A 20,029-nucleotide genomic window follows, 5' to 3' on the forward strand; every position below is an offset into this window, starting at 1 on the left:
AAAAAGGTATTAGGTGAACAATAGGTAAGTAAAGAAATAAAAACAACAGTAAAAAGACAGTGAAAAATAACAGTAGCGAGGCTATATACAGTAGCGAGGCTATAACAGCAGTGAGGCTATATACAGGCACCGGTTAGTCGGGCTGATTGAGGTAGAATGTACATGTAGATATGGTTAAAGTGACTATGCATATATGATAAACAGAGAGTAGCAATAGCGTAAAAGAGGGGTTGGTGGGTGGTGGGTGGCGGGACACAATGCAGATAGCCCGGTTAGCCAATGTGCAGGGACACTGGTTGGTCTGGCCAATTGAGGTAATATGTACATGAATGTATAGTTAAAGTGACTATGCATATATGATAAACAGAGAGTAGCAGCAGTGTAAAAAAGGGGTTGGGGTGCACACAATGCATAGTCAGGGTAGCCATTTGATTTGATTACCTGTTCAGGAGTCTTATGGCTTGGGGGTAAAAACTGTTGAGAAGCCTTTTTGTTCTAGACTTGGCACTCCAGTACCGCTTGCCATGCGGTAGTAGAGAGAACAGTCTATGACTGGGGTGGCTGGGGTCTTTGACAATTGTTAGGGCCTTCCTCTGCCACCGCCTGGTATTGAAGTCCTGGATGGCAGGCAGCTTAGCCCGAGTGATGTACTGGGCCGTACGCATTACCCACTGTAGTGCCTTGCGGTCGGAGGCCGAGCAATTGCCTCTGACCGCACCAATAGCTTTGTATGTGTCTCTGTGTGTGGCGTAAAGTTGGTCTTGAGTTTTTTTCCCTCTGGTTACACATTTAACATGCTGGTAGAAATGAGGTAAAACGGATTTAAGTTTCCCTGCATTATTTTAATTAACATTTTATTGAACCTTTATTTAACTAGGCAAGTCATTTAAGAACAAATTCTTATTTACAATGACGGCCTACACCGGCCAAACCCGGATGACGCTGGGACAATTGTGTGTCGCCCTATGGTAAAAAAGTCCCCGGCCACTAGGTGTGCGTCCTCTGGATGAGCATTTTCCTGTTTGCTTATGGCGGTATACAGCTCATTGAGTGCGGTCTTATTGCAAGCATCGGTTTGTGGTGGTAAATAGACAGCTACAAAGAATATAGATGAAAACGCTCTTGGTAAATTGTGTGGTCTTCAGCTTATCATGAGATACTCTACTTCAGGCGAGCAAAACCTTGAGACTTCCTTAGATGTCGTGCACCAGCTGTTGTTTACAAATATACATAGACCGCCACCCCTTGTCTTACCAGAGGCTACTGTTCTCGCCTGCAGATACAGTGTATAACCCGCCAGCTGTATGTTATTCATGTCGTCGTTCAGCCACGACTCGGTGAAACATAAGACATTACAGTTTTTAATGTCCCGTTGGTAGGATATACGTGCTTGTAGTTTGTCTATTTTATTATCCAATGATTGAACGTTGGCCAATAGGACCGATGGTAAAAGCAAATTACCCACTCGCCGCCGGATCCTTACAAGGCACCTTGACCTTCGTCCTCAATGTCTCCGTCTCTTTCTCCTGCGAATGACGGGGATGAGGGCCTTGACTGGAGTAAATCCCTCTCGTCTAACTCATTAAAGAAAAAAATAATCGTGTCCTGATTTCTAGAAGCTCTTTTCGGTCATAAGAGATAGTGGCAGAAGCATTATGTACAAAATAAGTTACAAATAATGCAAAAAAACACACAATTGATTACGAGACAGTAAAATGGCAGCCATTCTCTCTGGCGCCATCATAGTAAGCTCATAGTAAGATGAATCTGAGGGAGAAGCATACACCGTACCTATATATAAAACATTGTCACTCAGGATTGTGTAGTTTTAACCAAATGTGGGTGTTAACCTTTTTTATTTGGCTCAGTGAAAGGTCCTGTTTATACCATGTGATTGTTCCTCCTGAGTCCCTGCCCTGTTTTATGTTTTTATGTTTTAATGATGGAAGTATAATTTCCCTATAGTCTGAAGGACATTGAGTATCTATATCACCACAGCTCCATATTTCTAGAAGTATTATTATGTCTTAACCTTTGATGTTGATAAGAAAATCTAGTTTCTGGTCTTAATACCTAAGGTAGAGGAGTACAAGCCCTGGATATTCTAATAACTAATAGTTAATGATCTCCTTTCATTTACAGTGCATTTGGGAAGATTTCAGACCCCTTGACTGTTTCCACATTTTGTTACGTAACAGCCTTATTCTAAAATTGATTATTTTAGGGAATGACTGACCTTCATGTCTTAAAGTAATGATGGACTGTCGTTTCTCTTTGTTTATTTGAGCTGTTCTTGCCATAATATGGACTTGGTCTTTTACCAAATAGGGCTATCTTCTGTATACCACCCCTACGTTGTCACAACACTACTGATTGGCTGAAACGCATTAAGAAGGAAAGAAATTCCACAAATTAACTTTTAACAAGGCACACCTGTTAATTGAAATGTATTCCTGGTGACTACCTCATGAATCTGGTTGAGAGAATGCCAAGAGTGTGCAAAGCTATCATCAAGGTAGCTACTTTGAAGAATCTCTAATATAAAATATATTTTTATGTGTTTAACCGTTTTTTGGTTAATACATGATTCCATATGTGTTATTTCATGGTTTTGATGTCTTCACTATTAAATTACAATGTAGAAAATAGTAAAAATAAAGAAAAACCTTGGAATGAGTAGATGTGTCCAAACGTTTGACTGGTACTGTATATATACTGAAATAAAATATAAAAGCAACATGCAACAATTTCAAAGATTTTACTGAGTTACAGTTCATATAAGGAAATCAGTCAACTGAAATGAATTCATTATTTGGTATTTTATTAGGGTCCCCATTAGCTGTTGTGAAAGCCGCAGTTACTCTTTCTGGGGTCCACACAAAACATGAAACATTACTTAATACAGAACATTATTAATAGACAATAACTGCTCAAGGTTTAAACTACATATATTTAAAAACTATCACACACATAGCCTACTGTACATATCAATAAATACAAACAAAATATTTTGGTCAAACAGGGGAGAGGCGTTGTGCCGTGAGGTGTTGCTTTATCTGTTTTTTTAAAACCAGGTTTGCTGTTCATTTGAGCAATATAAGGAGTTCCATGCAATAATTGTTCTATATAATACTGTACGCTTTCTTGATTTTTTTCTGGATTTGGGTTTGAATTTGTTCTGGATTTGAAAAGACCCCTGGTGGCATGTCTGGTGGGGTGTGTGTGTGTCAGAGCTATGCAAACAATTTGGAATTTAACACATGAATGTTTCTTATAAAAACCATGGCAGTTTACAATCCAAGGTAACACCAACTAATTTAGTCTCCTCAACTTGTTTAACAGACACACCATTCATTACCAGATTCAGCTGAGGTCTAGAGCTGAAGGAATGATTTATAACATATACAATGCTCTTGCTTTTAGAAATGTTCAGAACCAGTTTATTACTGGCCACCAATTCCAAAACTGACTGCAACTCCTTGTAAAGAGTTTCAGTGACTTCATTAGCTGCCGTTGCTGACACGTACAGTTGAAGTCGGAAGTTTACATACACCTTAGCCAAATACATTTAAACTAAGTTTTTCACAATTCCAGACATTTAATCCAATTAAAAATGCCCTGTCTTAGGTCAGTTAGGAATCACCACTTTATTTTAAGAATGTGAAATGTCAGAATAGTATAGAGAATGATTTATTTCAGATTTTATTTCTTTCATCACATTCCCAGTAAGTCAGAAGTTTACATACACTCCATTAGTATTTGGGAACATTGCCTTTAAATTGTTTAACTTGAGTCAAATGTTTTGGGTAGCCTTCCACAAGCTTCCCACAATAAGTTGGGTGAACTTTGGCCCATTCCTAACCTGTTTAAAGGTCTTACTCACATCGGCTATGGAGAGCATGATCACACAGTTGTCCGGAACAGCTGGTGCTGTCACGCAATGTTCAGTGTTGCTTGCCTCGAAGCGAGCAATGAATGCATTTAGCTCGTCTGGTAGGCTCGAGTCACATGGCAGCTCTCGACTTTGGTTTCCCTTTGTAATCCGTGATCATTTGCAAGCCCTGCCTCATCCAACAAACGTCAGAGCTGGTGTAGTAGGATTCGATCTTTGTCTTGTATTGACGCATTGCCTGTTTGATGATTCGTCAGTGGGTGTAGCAGGATTTCTTATTAATGTCCAGATTAATGTCCTGCTCCTTGAAAGCCACAGTTCTAGCCTTTAGCTCAATGCAGATGTTGCCTGTAATCCATGGCTTCTGGTTGGGATGTATCCTTATGGTCACTGTGGGGACAATGTTGTCGATGCACTTATTAATGAAGCCAGTGACTGATGTGGTAAACTCTTCAATTCCATCGGATGAATCCCGGAACATATTTCAGTCTGTGCTAGCGAAACAGTGCTGCAGCTTAGCATCCGCTTCATCGACCACTTCCATATTGAGCGCATCACTGGTGCTTGCTGTTTGAGTTTTTGCTTGTAAGTTAAAATTTAGTAAAACTAATTTCAGTTTCCCTGCATTAAAATCACCGGCCACTAGGAGCACCGCCTCTGGATGAGCATTTTCTTGTTTGGCTATGGCCCTGTACAGCTTGTTGAGTGTGGTCTTAGTGCCAACATCGGTTTGTGGTGGTAAATAGACTGCTCCGAAAAATATAGATGAAAACTCTCTTGGTAAATAGTATAGTCTACAGCTTATTATGAGGTATTCTAACTCAGGCAAGCAGAACCATGTGACTTCCTTAATATTAGAAATCGCGCACCAGCTGTTGTTAACAAAGTGACACACACCACCCCCTCTGTGTGACATTAATGCTAGTACAAACTCGGACCCAGGCGCAGAGAAACACAGCAGGCAGAGGTAAGGGTAAATCCAGAATATTTGCTTAAGGTCTTCACAGCAAAACAACAAAGCAAGGGCACACGAGAACACTGAACAAGACATGAGACCTGAGCAACTGGCCCAGTCCACAGAGGCACCTAAATAGTCATCCAGCAGGTGATCCCAGTAAGCCCAAACAGGGTCACTGGGTGCTCTCCAGTGGCAACCTCAGGTAGCACAGTCAAGGGAGAAAACCTGACCTGTGACACTCTGAATTTACAGGCCTCTGCCATTCCGTTCTGCCGATGCATATAAAAACCAGCTAGATGTATATTACCCATGTCCTTTTTCATTCATGACTCCGAGAAGCATAGTATATTGCAGTTCTTAATGTCCCATTGATAGAATAGTCTCGGAATGAGCTAGTCCAGTTTATTCTCCAGTGATTGCACATTTGGCATTATTAATTTGCCGCCGTAGTCTCATCAGGGTTCACCCTTGCCGGCCTCTATAGCATCGTCTTCGACCTTCTTCGAGTGTCGGGGATTAGAGCCTGGTCCGGGATAATCAATATGTCTTTCTCCTTCGACTCATTGAAGTAGAAGTACCTCATCCAAAGGAGGTTAGGGATAGCTGTTTTGATGTCCAGAAGCTCTTTTCTGTCATAGGAAACGATGGCGGAAACATTATGTACAAAACAGTGGATGCTGCTGAGGGGAGGATGGCTTATAATAATGGCTGTAACGGCTGGAATGCTGGGAGGTTGGCAAGGCATGGTAGGCTGTGGCAGGCTTGGAGGTTGGCAGGTCAGGGTAGACTTTGGCAGGCTGGGAGGTTGGAAGGTCAGGGTAGGCTGTGGCGGGCTGGGAGGTTGGAGGGTCAGGGTGGACCGTAAGAGGCTGAGAGGCGTGTGAGGCAGATGGGGTGAAGGCTGCACTGGGATCAGGGGTATCTGGGCTTCCACCAGGCTGATGGGTCTGCTTTGTTGGTGGCATGGTCAGATTCTGTTGACGGAGGGCATCATGTCCCTCTCTCTTAGCTGCAGCTCCACCTTTACTACACACAGATCATCTTGGAGGACATCATTGGACTGTGGCATTTGGTCAGTGTTGTGTCTTAACTTCTGTCTTAACGGTTTTATTAAGCATGGCTCTCCTCCTGGAAATGCCTCAACTCTTCCTTCAGTGTCTGGACAGTGTCACATACTTGTTGTTTGTTCTCCCTGAATTCTGTAATCTCCACTTCAAGAAAGGAGAGGCTAATTTGGATTAGTTTTACCAATGGTGTTTTTGGTGTGCACACGGCTGCTCCAGCTACAGGGGAGGGAGTGATGTACTGTGGGCCTCCTGTTTGGAAGCCCAGGTTTTGGGAGTTGCTGGCGTTGTTAGTAGAGAGATGTCCGTTTTTACCTCATCATCCACTAGAGGTTTTATCATGTCGAACTCTTCTTCAAACAGCTCTAGACTGGCCTCAGAGCCTTGGATCATTACTGTTCAGTTATTATATATATTAATATTACATTTTGGGGTTGTGTCCACATGCAATTGTCTCATGGTCTTGTTTCCAGACATTTTAAGATGTTTGTTTGCCTTGCGCAGTGCTGCATGCATGTTTGATGAAAAAGAGAAGATCCACCTTGATTTCTTGGTCTTTTTGTTACATAAATTCTTCTCTTAGGGTCTCTGGGTGCTTTTTATATTTTTTCCAACCTGTTTGACTGGCAAATCCTTCTGCATATTTGATTGCAAGGTTGCTGAGCTTGGGGCTTAAATGTGTATCCATCTTAGCTGATTACAGCTGGATACATTATATGTTACAGCTGGTTTGCGCTTGGCTAGTTCTAGCTAGCTAGGCGTTTTAAAATGTAATCAAAGCCTTGCAACCCTTTCAATTAAATTTCAATTCAAAAGGATTTTATTGGCATGGGAAACATATGTTTACATTGCCAAAGCAAGTGAAATAGATAATAAACAAAAATGAACAGTAAACATTACACTCACAAGTTTTAACGAATAGACACATTTCAAATGTCATACTATGGCTATGTACTGTGTTATAATTAAGGAAAAGGACCGAAGTGGTGTGGTATATTGCCAATATAACACAGCTAAGGGCTGTTCTTCCGCATGACGCAACACGGAGTGCCTGGATACAGCCCTTAGCCATGGTATATTGGCCATATACCACAAACCCCCGAGGTGTCTTACTGCTATTATAAACTGGTTAACAACGTCATTAGAAGAATACAAATAAATGTTTTGTCATAACCGTGGTATATAGTCTGATATACCATGGCTTTCAGCCAATCAGCATTCAGGGCTCGGACCACAAAATGCTTAATGTTGTGCAAATAGTTAACGTACAAAAGGGAAAATAAATAAACATAAATATGGGTTGTATTTACAATGGTGTTTATTCTTCACTGGTTGCCTTTATCTTGTGGAAACAGGTCACAAATCTTGTTGCTGTGATGGCACACTGTGCTATTTCACCCAATAGATATGGGAGTTTATCAAAATTGTATTTGTTTTGGAATTCTTTGTCGGTCTGTGTAATCTGAGGGAAATATGTGTCTCTAATATGGTCATACATTTGGCAGGAGTTTAGGAAGTGCAGCTCAGCTCTCTCTCCTCTCTCTCGCTCTCTCTCTCTACTCTCCTACTCTCGCTACTCTCTCTAATCTCTCTCTCTCTTTCTCTCTCTACTCTCTCTAATCTCTCTCCCTCTTTCTCTCTCTACTCTCTCTCTACTCTTTCTCTCTTTTCATGTTCCTCAAGGTAGAAGCATCAAACTGCTACCAACTGACAATACTGCTTATGACAGGGATGATTAAAGGCCAACGTAATTAGATGGAAGGAAATTAATTTTGGGACTGTCATTCCCCCCCACCAACACCCATTACACACACACATACTGTACACACACACACACATATACTGTACACACACACACACACACACACACACACACACACACACACACACACACATAGCCTCCTTCCAGCTATACATTGGTTTCAAGATGAGGTAAAGGGTCAGAAGTACGACCTAGCTTTGATCACAGTATCACTCCTCCCTAAGGTTTGTCAGGCTTCACCAGTTAGCAAATCATTTCAAATAAAGACAACATGTATCATGAAATTAGATTAAGCATGACAAGCATGGCTCCAATATGTCATTCTCCTATCTGCATATATGATGCCATAACTTTGCTTGTTTCTATTCTACACAGATGGTCGTTTTCATTGTAAATGTCTCATACCAAATTGTAATGAGATAATATCCTAGATTATTTCATTTCCTCTCTTGTTGACGCTTTCCAAACGGCTGGTCTCCTCTGCTAAGAGATAACGACCAGTCAGGAAACAGCTGCTTTACTAGATGAGAACCAAGGGAAATAAGAAGAACACAAAGAGCTAGAAAGCAAAGTAAAGTAACAGGAATTAGGGATAGAGAGATAGGGGAAGAGGAGGAGATGGGTATAGGATATTAGAGAAGAGGAGATATGGTCTTGTTTACAGCCCAGAGCAGAATATGCAGACAGTATCTGTAACAGCTTAAATGTCACAGAAGCTTTTGGAGTCTGGATAAAGGAGCTGGAGAGCATTCTAGATGTCTGCCTTTTGTTTTGCCTTGTCTTCCATCCATCTCCTATTTGTTGGGCAGAGAGAGGAGAGGGGAGGGGTGGAGAGAAGAGGGTTGTACGGGGGGTGGGCGGGAGACTTGCAAATGAAAGTAAAAGGAAAAGAAAGAAGAGGAAGAAGTGCTCTGAGCGTCTGGGAGTCCAGCATCGTGACCCGGACTGATTTACGAACCCTCTCCTTTAATGAAATTGTTTCAGTGACAGAGTCGGTAAAAGCTCGTAATGGATTGGCTGCTCTAATGTAATGAAATTACTCCCTTTCTGACAAAAAAAGAAAGAGAAAGGGAGAGGGGGAGAAGATGAGGAGGGAGAAGAAGAGGAGGGAGAAGAAGAGGAGGGGGGAGAAGAGGAGGAGGGAGAAGAAGAGGAGGGGGGAGAAGAGGAGGAGGGGGGAGGCAATGTAATTAATAGAGAGCTGACAGACGGGGTGGGCTATAGCCAGCCTCTGTTCACTCTCCTTCTGCCCCCCCCCCCCCCCCCCGCTCTCTCTCTCTTTCTCTCCTCCACTCACGGGGCAGTGTTGAGACGGGGCAGTGTTGAGAGTGAGGTGATAGGCTGCAGCCAAACAGGCCACTTTAGCCAGCTGGTCCTTTCCTTCCCTGGCAGGTTGCGGTGAGGCAGAGGTGAGGGCTGAGATCTGAGTTTGTGCTGTGCGCCCACTGGCTAGCCAGTAGCTACCTACCTTCAGCCCCTCCCAGCCACCTCCCTCACCATACCCAGCCACTGGCACTCCTCCTCCTGCATCCCCCCCCCCCCCACCAGTACCCTAAACCCCCACGTCTGCAGACAGACCTTCCGCTGACTCCTGTCTCTCATCCCTCCGCAGGCAACTGGACAGCAACCACATAAGCTGCATCGAAGATGGAGCCTTCCGAGCCCTCCGTGATCTGGAGATACTGTGAGTCCCCCTCCTCCTCATACCCTTCTTCCTCTCCTCTCTTCTGCAGGGACCGATCCTGATCTTCCCTTCTCTTCTTTTCTCTATCTCTATATCTCTCTATCTCTCTCCATCTCTCTCACTATATCTCTGTTTTTATCTCTCCATCTCAGTCTCTCTCTCTCTATCTCAATCTCTATCTCTCTATATATATCTCTATCTCTCTATCTCTTTATCTATTTATCTCTCTATCTCTCTCTATATATATCTATCTCTCTCTATCTATATCCTTATCTCTCTAACTCTCTACCGTTCAGTTTTTTCACTGGATTTCCCTGTCTTCTGTTCCCTGTGTGTTTTCTGTTGAATGTCTTTGAAGGGTAAAGTGTGTTGGATGTGAAGCTGCAGCAGCGCGGCATACCTACCTGTGCATGCTGCCAGCGACAGCAGTGATAGTGTCACCCTCCTGAGGTGTTAGTCCATCCGCCGTGTGCCTTGTGTTTCTCCGTATCGACTGTGTGACCACCACGGTTTTACACAGGATCATTGTCATTCTGTGCTGCATTGTGACATTAAGCTGCTTGCTAGCGCCTCGCAAGGCGTTGTATTTGTTAGTCACTTTTCCAAGCATCCTCTCTCTGTGCATTGTTGCCTGTTAAAACTGTTTCTGCAGTCATCTACTGTGGTGTAATATACACTATGTCCTCTGGAGAACCAAGAACATTCAGGAAATAGCGTACTTCATTGAATGAGCCACAAGTTTACTGTAGCTTGTGTCTGGCATCGTGCACACAGTGTAAAGCTTTAAACCAGACAGACACTGGTGAGCTGCTGTTGTACGGTTTCATGGTGTTTGAAACTCTTACTGAGGCTTAGGCTGTTACTGGGGGTCTGATCCAGTCTGGTCTGGTCCGGTCTGGTCTGTTCCGGTCTAGTCTAATCTGGTCTGGTCCAGTCTGGTCTGGACTGGTCCAGTCTGGTCTGGTCCAATCTGGTCTGTTCCGGTCCGGCCTGATCTGGTCTGGTCCAGTCTGGCCTGGACTGGTCCAGTCTGGTCTGGTCCAGTCTGGTCTAGTCTGGTCCAGTCTGGTCTGGTCCAGTCTGGTTAGGTCTGGTCCAGTGTGATGTGGACTGGGCTAGTCTGGTCTGGTCTGGCCCAGTCTGGTCTGGTCTGTTCTGGTCTGGTCCAGTCTGGTCTGTTCCAGTCTGGTCTGGTCCAGTCGAGTCTGGTCTGGACTGGTCTAGTCTGGTGTTGCCTGGTCTGGGTTACAGGGGAGGGAGGTACATGCCCCTGCAGGACCCAGGCAGTGATGTCCTGGTGCAGAGGAGTTCAGTTCTCCAACCTCCAGCCCTCCAGTCTTCCAGCCCTCCAGCCTCCAGCCTCAGCGAAGGTAAAGCCTTGGGGAGGAGGACTGCTAAGAATATGATAGGACAGCACAGGACAGGACAACATAACTGGGGGAGAAAGATAGGGATTTCATTTCCCAGACACTAGCCCATCCATCAGCTCATCGGCAGGGCACTAAATGCCGCTGTCATACCCCCTGTTAAAGCAGGTCTCATTTTGCGACCGAGAGAGACACACAGTCATTCTCACTCACCTCCACTACAGAAAACCTGCAAAAAAGTCTGACAATTTTTTTGTACATGATTGTTTGTGAGGTTTGAATAAGGGCCGTGCTCAAAGGCAGGGCAGGAAATGCTTGAATGAAAGACAGTGATTCTTCTGCTGGACTGGACTGGCTGTTCATTGTGAGTGTCCTCCTCCCCTTGTCCTAGCCCTGCCTCAGCTGGACTGGCTGTTCATTGTGAGTGTCCTCTTCCCCTTGTTCTAGCATTGCCTCAGCTGGACTGGCTGTTCATTTTGAGTGTCCTCCTCCCCTTGTCCTAGCCCTGCTTCAGCTGCACTAGCTGTTCATTGCGAGTGTCCTCCTCCCCTTGTCCTAGCCCTGCCTCAGCTGCACTAGCTGTTCATTGTGAGCGTCCTCCTCCCCTTGTCCTAGCCCTGCCTCAGCTGGACTGGCTGTTCATTTTGAGTGTCCTCTTCCCCTTGTTCTAGCATTGCCTCAGCTGGACTGGCTGTTCATTTTGAGTGTGCTCCTCCCCTTGTCCTAGCCCTGCTTCAGCTGGACTGGCTGTTCATTTTGAGTGTCCTCCTCCCCTTGTCCTAGCCCTGCTTCAGCTGGACTGGCTGTTCATTTTGAGTGTCCTCCTCCCCTTGTCCTAGCCCTGCTTCAGCTGGACTGGCTGTTCATTTTGAGTGTCCTCCTCCCCATGTCCTAGCCCTGCCTCAGCTCTTAGAGAAGCTAGTGATGGTTTTATGACCACAGCAAAAAAATGGCATGATGGAGATAAGATGGCGTTAGAGTTGGCTGACCACACCAGGCATAAATGTCAGTTTGTGTGGATTCAGTTTTTATTAGTAATACAGCACTTCCTCCTGCTCGACCACAGCCCATTACAAACAGCACTTCCTCCTGCTCGACCACAGCCCATTACAAACAGCACTTCCTCCTGCTCGACCACAGCCCATTACAAACAGCACTTCCTCCTGCTCGACCACAGCCCATTACAAACAGCACTTCCTCCTGCTCGACCACAGCCCATTACAAACAGCACTTCCTCCTGCTCGACCACAGCCCATTACAAACAGCACTTCCTCCTGCTCGACCACAGCCCATTACAAAAGTAGCTATTAGTGGAGAATTTTTTAACATTTTTATTTCACCTTTATTTAACCAGGTAGGCAAGTTGAGAACAAGTTCTCATTTACAATTGCGACCTGGCCATGATAAAGCAAAGCAGTTTGACACATACAACAACACAGAGTTACACATGGAGTTAAACAAACATACAGTCAATAATATGATAGAAAAATAAGTCTATATACAAAGTCAGCAAATGAGGTGAGATAAGGGAGGTAAAGGCAAAAAAGGCCATGGTGGCGAGGTAAATACAATATAGCAAGTAAAACACTGGAATGGTAGATTTGCAGTGGAAGAAAGTGCAAAGTAGAAATAGAAATAATGGGGTGCAAAGGAGCAAAATAAATAAATAGATAAATACAGTAGGGGAAGAGGTAGTTGTTTGGGCTAAATTATAGATGGGCTATGTACAGGTGCAGTAATCTGTGAGCTGCTCTGACAGCTGGTGCTTAAAGCTAGTGAGGGAGATAAGTGTTTCCAGTTTCAGAGATTTTTGTAGTTCGTTTCAGTTATTGGCAGCAGAGAACTGGAAAGAGAGGCCAAAGGAGGAATTGGCTTTGGGGGTGACCAGTGAGATATACCTGCTGGAGCGCATGCTACAGGTGGGTGCTGCTATGGTGACCAGCGAGCTGAGATAAGGGGGGACTTTACCTAGCAGGGTCTTATAGATGACCTGGAGCCAGTGGGTTTGGCAACGAGTATGAAGCAAGGGCCAGCCAACGAGAGCGTACAGGTCTCAGTGGTGGGTAGTATATGGGGCTTTGGTGAAGAAACGGATGGCACTGTGATAGACTGCATCCAATTTATTGAGTAGGGTATTGGAGGCTATTTTGTAAATGACATCGCTGAAGTCGAGGATCGGTAGGATGGTCAGTTTTACGAGGGTATGTTTGGCAGCATGAGTGAAAGATGCTTTGTTGTGAAATAGGAAGCCAATTCTAGATTTAACTTTCGATTGGACATGATTGATGTGAGTCTGGAAGGAGAGTTTACAGTCTAACCAGACACCTAGGTATTTGTAGTTGTCCACATATTCTAAGTCAGAACCGTCCAGAGTAGTGATGCTGGACGGGCGGTCAGGTGCAGGCAGCGATCGGTTGAAGAGCATGAATTTAGTTTTACTTGTATTTAAGAGCAGTTGGAGGCCACGGAAGGAGAGTTGTATGGCATTGAAGCTCGTTTGGAGAGTAGTTAACACAGTGTCCAAAGAAGGGCCAGAAGTATACAGAATGGTGTCGTCTGCGTAGAGGTGGATCAGAGACTCACCAGCAGCAAGAGCAACATCATTGATGTATACAGAGAAAAGAGTCGGCCCGAAAATTGAACCCTGTGACACCCCCATAGAGACTGCCAGAGGCCCGGACAACAGGCCCTCCGATTTGACACACTGAACTCTATCAGAGAAGTAGTTGGCGAACCAGGCGAGGCAATCATTTGAGAAACCAAGGCTGTTGAGTCTACCGATGAGGATGTGGTGATTGACAGAGTCGAAAGCCTTGGCCAGGTCAATGAATACGGCTGCACAGTATTGTTTCTTATCAATGGCGGTTAAAATATCGTTTAGGACCTTTAGCGTGGCTGAGGTGCACCCATGACCAGCTCTGACACCAGATTGCATAGCGGAGAATGTGCGGTGGGATTCGAAATGGTCGGTAATCTGTTTGTTGACTTGGCTTTCGAAGACTTTAGAGAGGCAGGGTAGGCTAGATAGAAGTCTGTAGCAGTTTGGGTCAAGAGTGTCCCCCCCTTTGAAGAGGGGGATGACCGCAGCTGCTTTCCAATCTTTGGGAATCTCAAACAACACAAAAGAGAGGTTGAACAGGCTATTAATAGGGGTTGCAACAATTTTGGCAGATCATTTTAGAAAGAAAGGGTCCAGATTGTCTAGCCCGGCTGATTTGTAGGGGTCCAGATTTGGAACTCTTTCAGAACATCAGCTGACTGGATTTGGGAGAAGGAGAAATGGGGAAGGCTTGGGCGAGTTGCTGTGGGGAGTGCAGTGCTGTTGACCTGGGTAGAGGTAGCCAAGTGGAAAGCTTGGCCAGTCAAAGAAAAATGCTTATTGAAATTCTCAATTATAGTGGATTTATCGGTGGTGACAGAGTTTCCCATCCTCAGTGCAGTGGGCAGCTGGGAGGAGGTTCTCTTATTCTCCAAGGACTTTACAGTGTCCCAGAACTTTTTTGAGTTTGTGTTGCAGGAAGCACATTTCTGTTTGAAAAAGCTAGCCTTGGCTTTTCTAACTGCCTGTGTATATTGGTTTCTAACTTCCCTGAAAAGTTGCATATCACGGGGGCTGTTCGATGCTAATGCAGAACGTCACAGGATGTTTTTGTGTTGGTTAAGGGCAGTCAGGTCTGGAGAGAACCAAGGGCTATATCTTTCCTGGTTCTATATTTCTTGAATGGAGCATGCTTATTTAAGATGGTGAGGAAGGCATTTAAAAAAAATAACCAGGCATCCCCCAGGCATACTGAAGGGATGAGGTCAATATCCTTCCAGGATACCCGGGCCAGGTCGATTAGAAAGGCCTGCTCGCTGAAGTGTTTCAGGGAGCGTTTGACAGTGATGAGTGGAGGTTGTTTGACCGCTGACCCATTACGGATGCAGTTATCGCTGAGATCTTGGTTGAAAACAGCAGAGGTGTATTTAGAGGGCAAGTTGGTCAGGATGATATCTATGAGGGTGCCCGTGTTTTCGGCTTTGGGGTGGTACCTGGTAGGTTCATTGATAATTTGTGTGAGATTGAGGGCATCAAGCTTAGATTGTAGGATGGCTGGGGTGTTAAGCATGTCCCAGTTTAGGTCACCTAGCAGCACGAGCTCTGAAGATAGATGGGGGGAAATCAGTTCACATATGGTGTCCAGAGCACAGCTGGGGGCAGAGGGTGGTCTATAGCAGGCGGCAACGGTGAGAGACTTGTTTTTAGAGAGGTGGATTTTTAAAGGTAGAAGTTCAAATTGTTTGGGTACAGACCTGGATAGTAGGACAGAACTCTGCAGGATATCTCTGCAGTAGATTGCAACACTGCCCCCTTTGGACGTTCTATCTTGTCTGAAAATGTTGTAGTTAGGGATGGAGATTTCAGAGTTTTTGGTGGTCTTCCTAAATCAGAATTCAGACACGGCTAGGACATCCGGGTTGGCAGAGTGTGCTAAAGCAGTGAATAAAACAAACTTAGGGAGGAGGCTTCTAATGTTAACCTCTCTAGGGCAGGTGGCACCAAATTGTCCCACCTACGCCAGTTAAATCCTGTGGCGCGATATTCAAATACCTTAGAAATGCTATTACTTCAATTTCTCAAACATATGACTATTTTACAGCATTTTAAAGACAAGACTCTCGTTAATCTAACCACACTGTCCGATTTCAAAAAGGCTTTACAACGAAAGCAAAACATTAGATTATGTCAGCAGAGTACCCAGCCAGAAATAATCAGACACCCATTTTTCAAGCTAGCATATAATGTCACAAAAACCCAGAAGACAGCTAAATGCAGCACTAACCTTTGATGATCTTCATCAGATGACACACCTAGGACATTATGTTATACAATACATGCATGTTTTGTTCAATCAAGTTCATATTTATATCAAAAAACTACTTTTTACATTAGCATGTGACGTTCAGAACTAGCATACCCCCCGCAAACTTCTGGCGAATTTACTAACAATTTACTAAATTACTCACGATAAACGTTCACAAAAAGCATAACAATTATTTTAAGAATTATAGATACAGAACTCCTCTATGCACTCGATATGTCCGATTTTAAAATAGCTTTTCGGTGAAAGCACATTTTGCAATATTCTAAGTAGATAGCCCGGCATCACAGGGCTAGCTATTTAGACACCCAGCAAGTTTAGCCTTCACCAAACTCCGATTTACTATTAGAAAAGTTTGATTACCTTTGGTGTTCTTCATCAGAATGCACTCCCAGGACTTCTACTTCAATAACAAATGTTGGTTTGGTCCCAAATAATCCATAGTTATGTTCCAACAGCGGCGTTTTGTTCGTGCGTTCAAGACACTATCCGAATGGTAAATAAGGGTCACGCGCACGGCGCATTTCGTGACAAAAGATTTCTAAATATTTCATTACCGTACTTCGAAGCATGTCAACCGCTGTTTAAAATTACGACCGTGAATCTGCAATTAGGTAAACAGACGAAAGAAAATAAAGCATGGTGTCGACTCGGGCACGCGCCTAAGCCCTTTGTCCTCTGATCGGCCACTTGTCAAAGGCGATAATGTGTTTCAGCCAGGGGCTCGATATCGTTCAGCTTTTTCCCGGGCTTTGAGAGCCTATGGGAGCCGTAGGAAGTGTCACGTTACAGCTAAGATCCTTAGTCTTCAATAAACAGAGGCAAGAACAACAACACCTTGTCAGACAGGCCACTTCCTGCATGAAATCTTCTCAGGTTTTTGCCTGCCATATGAGTTCTGTTATACTCACAGACACCATTCAAACAGTTTTCGAAACTTTTTCTATCCAAAGCCAATCATTATATGCATATTCTAGTTACTGGGCAGGAGTAGTAACCAGATTAAATCGGGTACGTTTTTTATCCGGCCGTGTAAATACTGCCCCCTAGCCCTAACAGGTTAACCCCTGTGCGGTACGGGATGGACATCCAGCGAAAAATCCTATCGCCATTAGCATAACAAAATTTTATTTAAAAAAAATGCAATTTTTTGTTCAAATTATATCGTTTTATAGATACACCTCTCCTGAATCGAACCACGTTGTCCGGTTTCAAAAAGGCTTTACAGCAAAAGCAAAACATTAGATTATGTTAGAGGAGTATATCGTAAAAGTAGCCACATAGCCATTTTCCGACCAACCACATGCATCACAAATAACCAAAAAACAGCTAAATGCAGCACTAACCTTTGACAATCTTCATCAGATGACACACCTAGGACATCATGTTACACAATACATGCATTCTTTTGTTCGATAAAGTTTATATTTATATTTAAAAACAGCATTTTACATCGGTGCGTAACGTTGACTAACTATTTTCCCTCAAATGCATCCGATGAAACAGCGCTACAATTTACTAAATTACTATTCGAAAACATTTTTAAAATGTAATATTGTCATTCTAAGATTTATAGATGAATATCTCTTGAAAGCACCTGTAATGCCAGATTTAAAAATAACTTTACTGGGTAATCACACTTTGCGATAAAAGGGGATGCGATACTCAGAACAATAGGCTAGCAATACAGGTCAGCTCCATCTTGGAACAATCGCATATCAAATCTAGTCTTGTATACTATTGTCAATAATCCCTTACCTTTGATTATCTTTATCCTTAGGCACTTCCAGGAATCCCAGGTCCATAATGGTGATGGCCGGGGTCATAATGGTGATGGCCCTCCTCATGTGACCAATTTCAACAGCGTCTCATTCATTCAGTTTTCACAGTAGGAGACTCACTTTGTAAAGACTGGGGACATCTAGTGGAAGCAATATGAAGTGCTCAATGAACCATAGCTCACGGTGTGATTAATAGGCAACGTGATGAAGTTGAGTCCGCAATTCAGAATTCCACTTCCTGTTTCGATCTGTCTCGGGGTTTTGACTGCCATATGAGTTCTGTTATACTCACAGACACCATTCAAACAGTTTTAGAAACTTTAGGGTGTTTTCTATCCACAAGTATTAATTATATGCATATCCTAGCTTCTGAGTTTGAGTAGTAGGCCGTTTAAAATGGGCACAATTTTTTTTCAAAATGCGCTGTGGCGTCCCCTATCCTAGGCGACCGTCAAGAGGTTAACATGCATGAAACCAAGGCTATTACAGTTACAGAAGTCATCAAAAGAGAGCGCCTGGGGAATAGGAGTGGAGCTAGGCACTGCAGGGCTTGGATTCACCTCTACATCGCCAGAGGAACAGAGGAGGAGTAGGATAAGGGTACAGCTAAAAGCTATGAGAATTGGTCGTCTAGGATGTCCGGAACAGAGAGCAAAATGAGCAGGTTTCTGGGGGCGATAAAATAGCTTCAATGTATAATGTACAGACAAAGGTATGGTAGAATGTGAATACAGTGGAGGTAAATCTAGGCATTGAGTGATGTTGAGAGATATTGTCTCTAGAAACATCATTGAAACCAGGTGATGTCATCGCATGTGTGGGTGGTGGAACTGAGAGGTTGGATAAGGTATAATGATCAAGGCTAGAGGCTCTACAGTGAAATAAGCCAATAAACACTAACCAGAACAGCAATGGACAAGGCATATTGACATTAAGGAGAGGCATGCTTAGCCAAGTGATCAAAAGGGTCCAGTGAGTAGTGAGGTCGGTTGCAGTCACGGCGATTCAGACAGCTAGCCGGGCCATGGGTAGCAAGTTGGCAGAAGATGGTCTGTTATTAGCCACCTTGTGCGTTTCCGTCGGTAGATTAGTGGGGTTCCGTGTGGTAGAGGGGACCAATCCAATTGGCAAAATAGTTATAGTTTTAGTGGCCCAAGAAAATTGGCCGATAGGCCTATTCAGATAGCAGCCGATAAGACAGCTAACGATTAGCTGGCCGCAGATGGGCGTTCAGGTTACGTCGTGACGGAGGGACCATTTGGAAATACTCCTTCGGGCAGATAACATCGGTAGTCCAGTCGTGAAGGCCCGATGGGGCTCCGTATCGGCAGTAAAACTGGTCCGGATAGGTGATTGTAGCCCAGGAGTGGCTGATGGAACTCTTCAGCTGGCTAGCTCCGGAATAATTGATGTTAGCTCCGGGACTGACGTTAGCCAATAGTCACTCGGATAGCAGCTAGCTAGCTGCAAGATCCAGGTGTAAATGTCCAGAGCTTGCTGTAGAAATCCAGGGATATGGAGAGAAAATAGGTCCGGTATTCTCTGGTCTGAGTCGCGTTGTACAAAACTGCCGATAGCTTTTCGAGCTAAGCGATAGCTGATGACCGCCAACCGTGGTTAGCTGAATTCTAACGTTAGCTAGTGAACTGGCTAACTTCTGGCTAGCTTCTGTTGTGGATTTCAGATTTGAGGTAAATAATACTTTCTTTTTTTTAAATTGGTGAGGCGGGTTGCAGGAGAGTGTTTTGAAGTTGAGTTTTTAGAAAAACATATATAAAAGATATGCGAAGAAAATATGTAAATATATATATATACACGGGACACGACAAGACGAGGACAAAGGACATCTGACTGCTATGCCATCTTGCATAGACAATAGAGAATGTGAAGATGTAAATACATGTTGTTTAAAGGTGCTAATTCCACCATATGTCCATGCAGCTGAAACATAGATAATTGGACTGGAGCACCAGGAAGAGATTGCTGTGATAGAAACCCATCATTTTAATTAGGTCATGCTCTCTTGGTACATTAGGCTTTTTCTTTGAGCAATTTTCTCTCTTTTAATATATAATAAAGTGTTGAATTGTATGGTAGCATACCTAACACATTTTCTGAATAGATACTGGAGCTGAATGCATCTTAATGCACAGCCCTATATCTGTTCCCCAGTGTAACAGTGGTGAATTGAAATTACAATTGGTTCCTGTCCATGGTGCAGAAGATGTCATTTTCTGCTGATAGCCAGAGTATTTGTACATGTGCTGTCTTCTAGCCTTTGAATTGAACTCATAGATGAGAACCTCTCTATTTCATGTTATATGATCAAAGGGTATCACTGGTATCGCTAGTACCACTGGTATCACTGGTACCACTGGTATCACTGGTACCACTGGTACAACTGGTATCACTTGTAACGCTGGTATCACTGATGTCACTGTATCACTGGTATCACTGTATCACTGGTATCACTTTATCACTGGTATCACTGGTACTGCTGGTATCCCTTGTATCACTGGAACCACTGTATCACTGGTATCACAGTATCACTTGGATCACTGTATCACTGGTACTACTGTGTCACTGGTATCACTGCACTAAAATCATACCTTTCTGGGTATCTTTAATGTATTCTTCTATTTGATCTGGCATGGCAACT

The 20,029-nt window shown here is 43.8% G+C and overlaps 1 protein-coding gene across 1 annotated transcript in view; it reads left to right on the forward strand.

The window, feature by feature from the left end:
* Window positions 1-20,029, forward strand: part of LOC115205030 (slit homolog 3 (Drosophila)) — a 374,555-nt gene that overhangs the window by 188,382 nt on the left and 166,144 nt on the right. Inside the window, exon 7 of the mRNA XM_029770590.1 lies at window positions 9,289-9,360. Coding sequence (XP_029626450.1) covers window positions 9,289-9,360 — 72 coding nt within the window. The remainder of the gene's footprint in view (window positions 1-9,288; window positions 9,361-20,029) is intronic.

The sequence above is a fragment of the Salmo trutta genome, chromosome 13 (genome assembly GCF_901001165.1).
Source record: "Salmo trutta chromosome 13, fSalTru1.1, whole genome shotgun sequence".
Taxonomy (NCBI): domain Eukaryota; kingdom Metazoa; phylum Chordata; class Actinopteri; order Salmoniformes; family Salmonidae; genus Salmo; species Salmo trutta.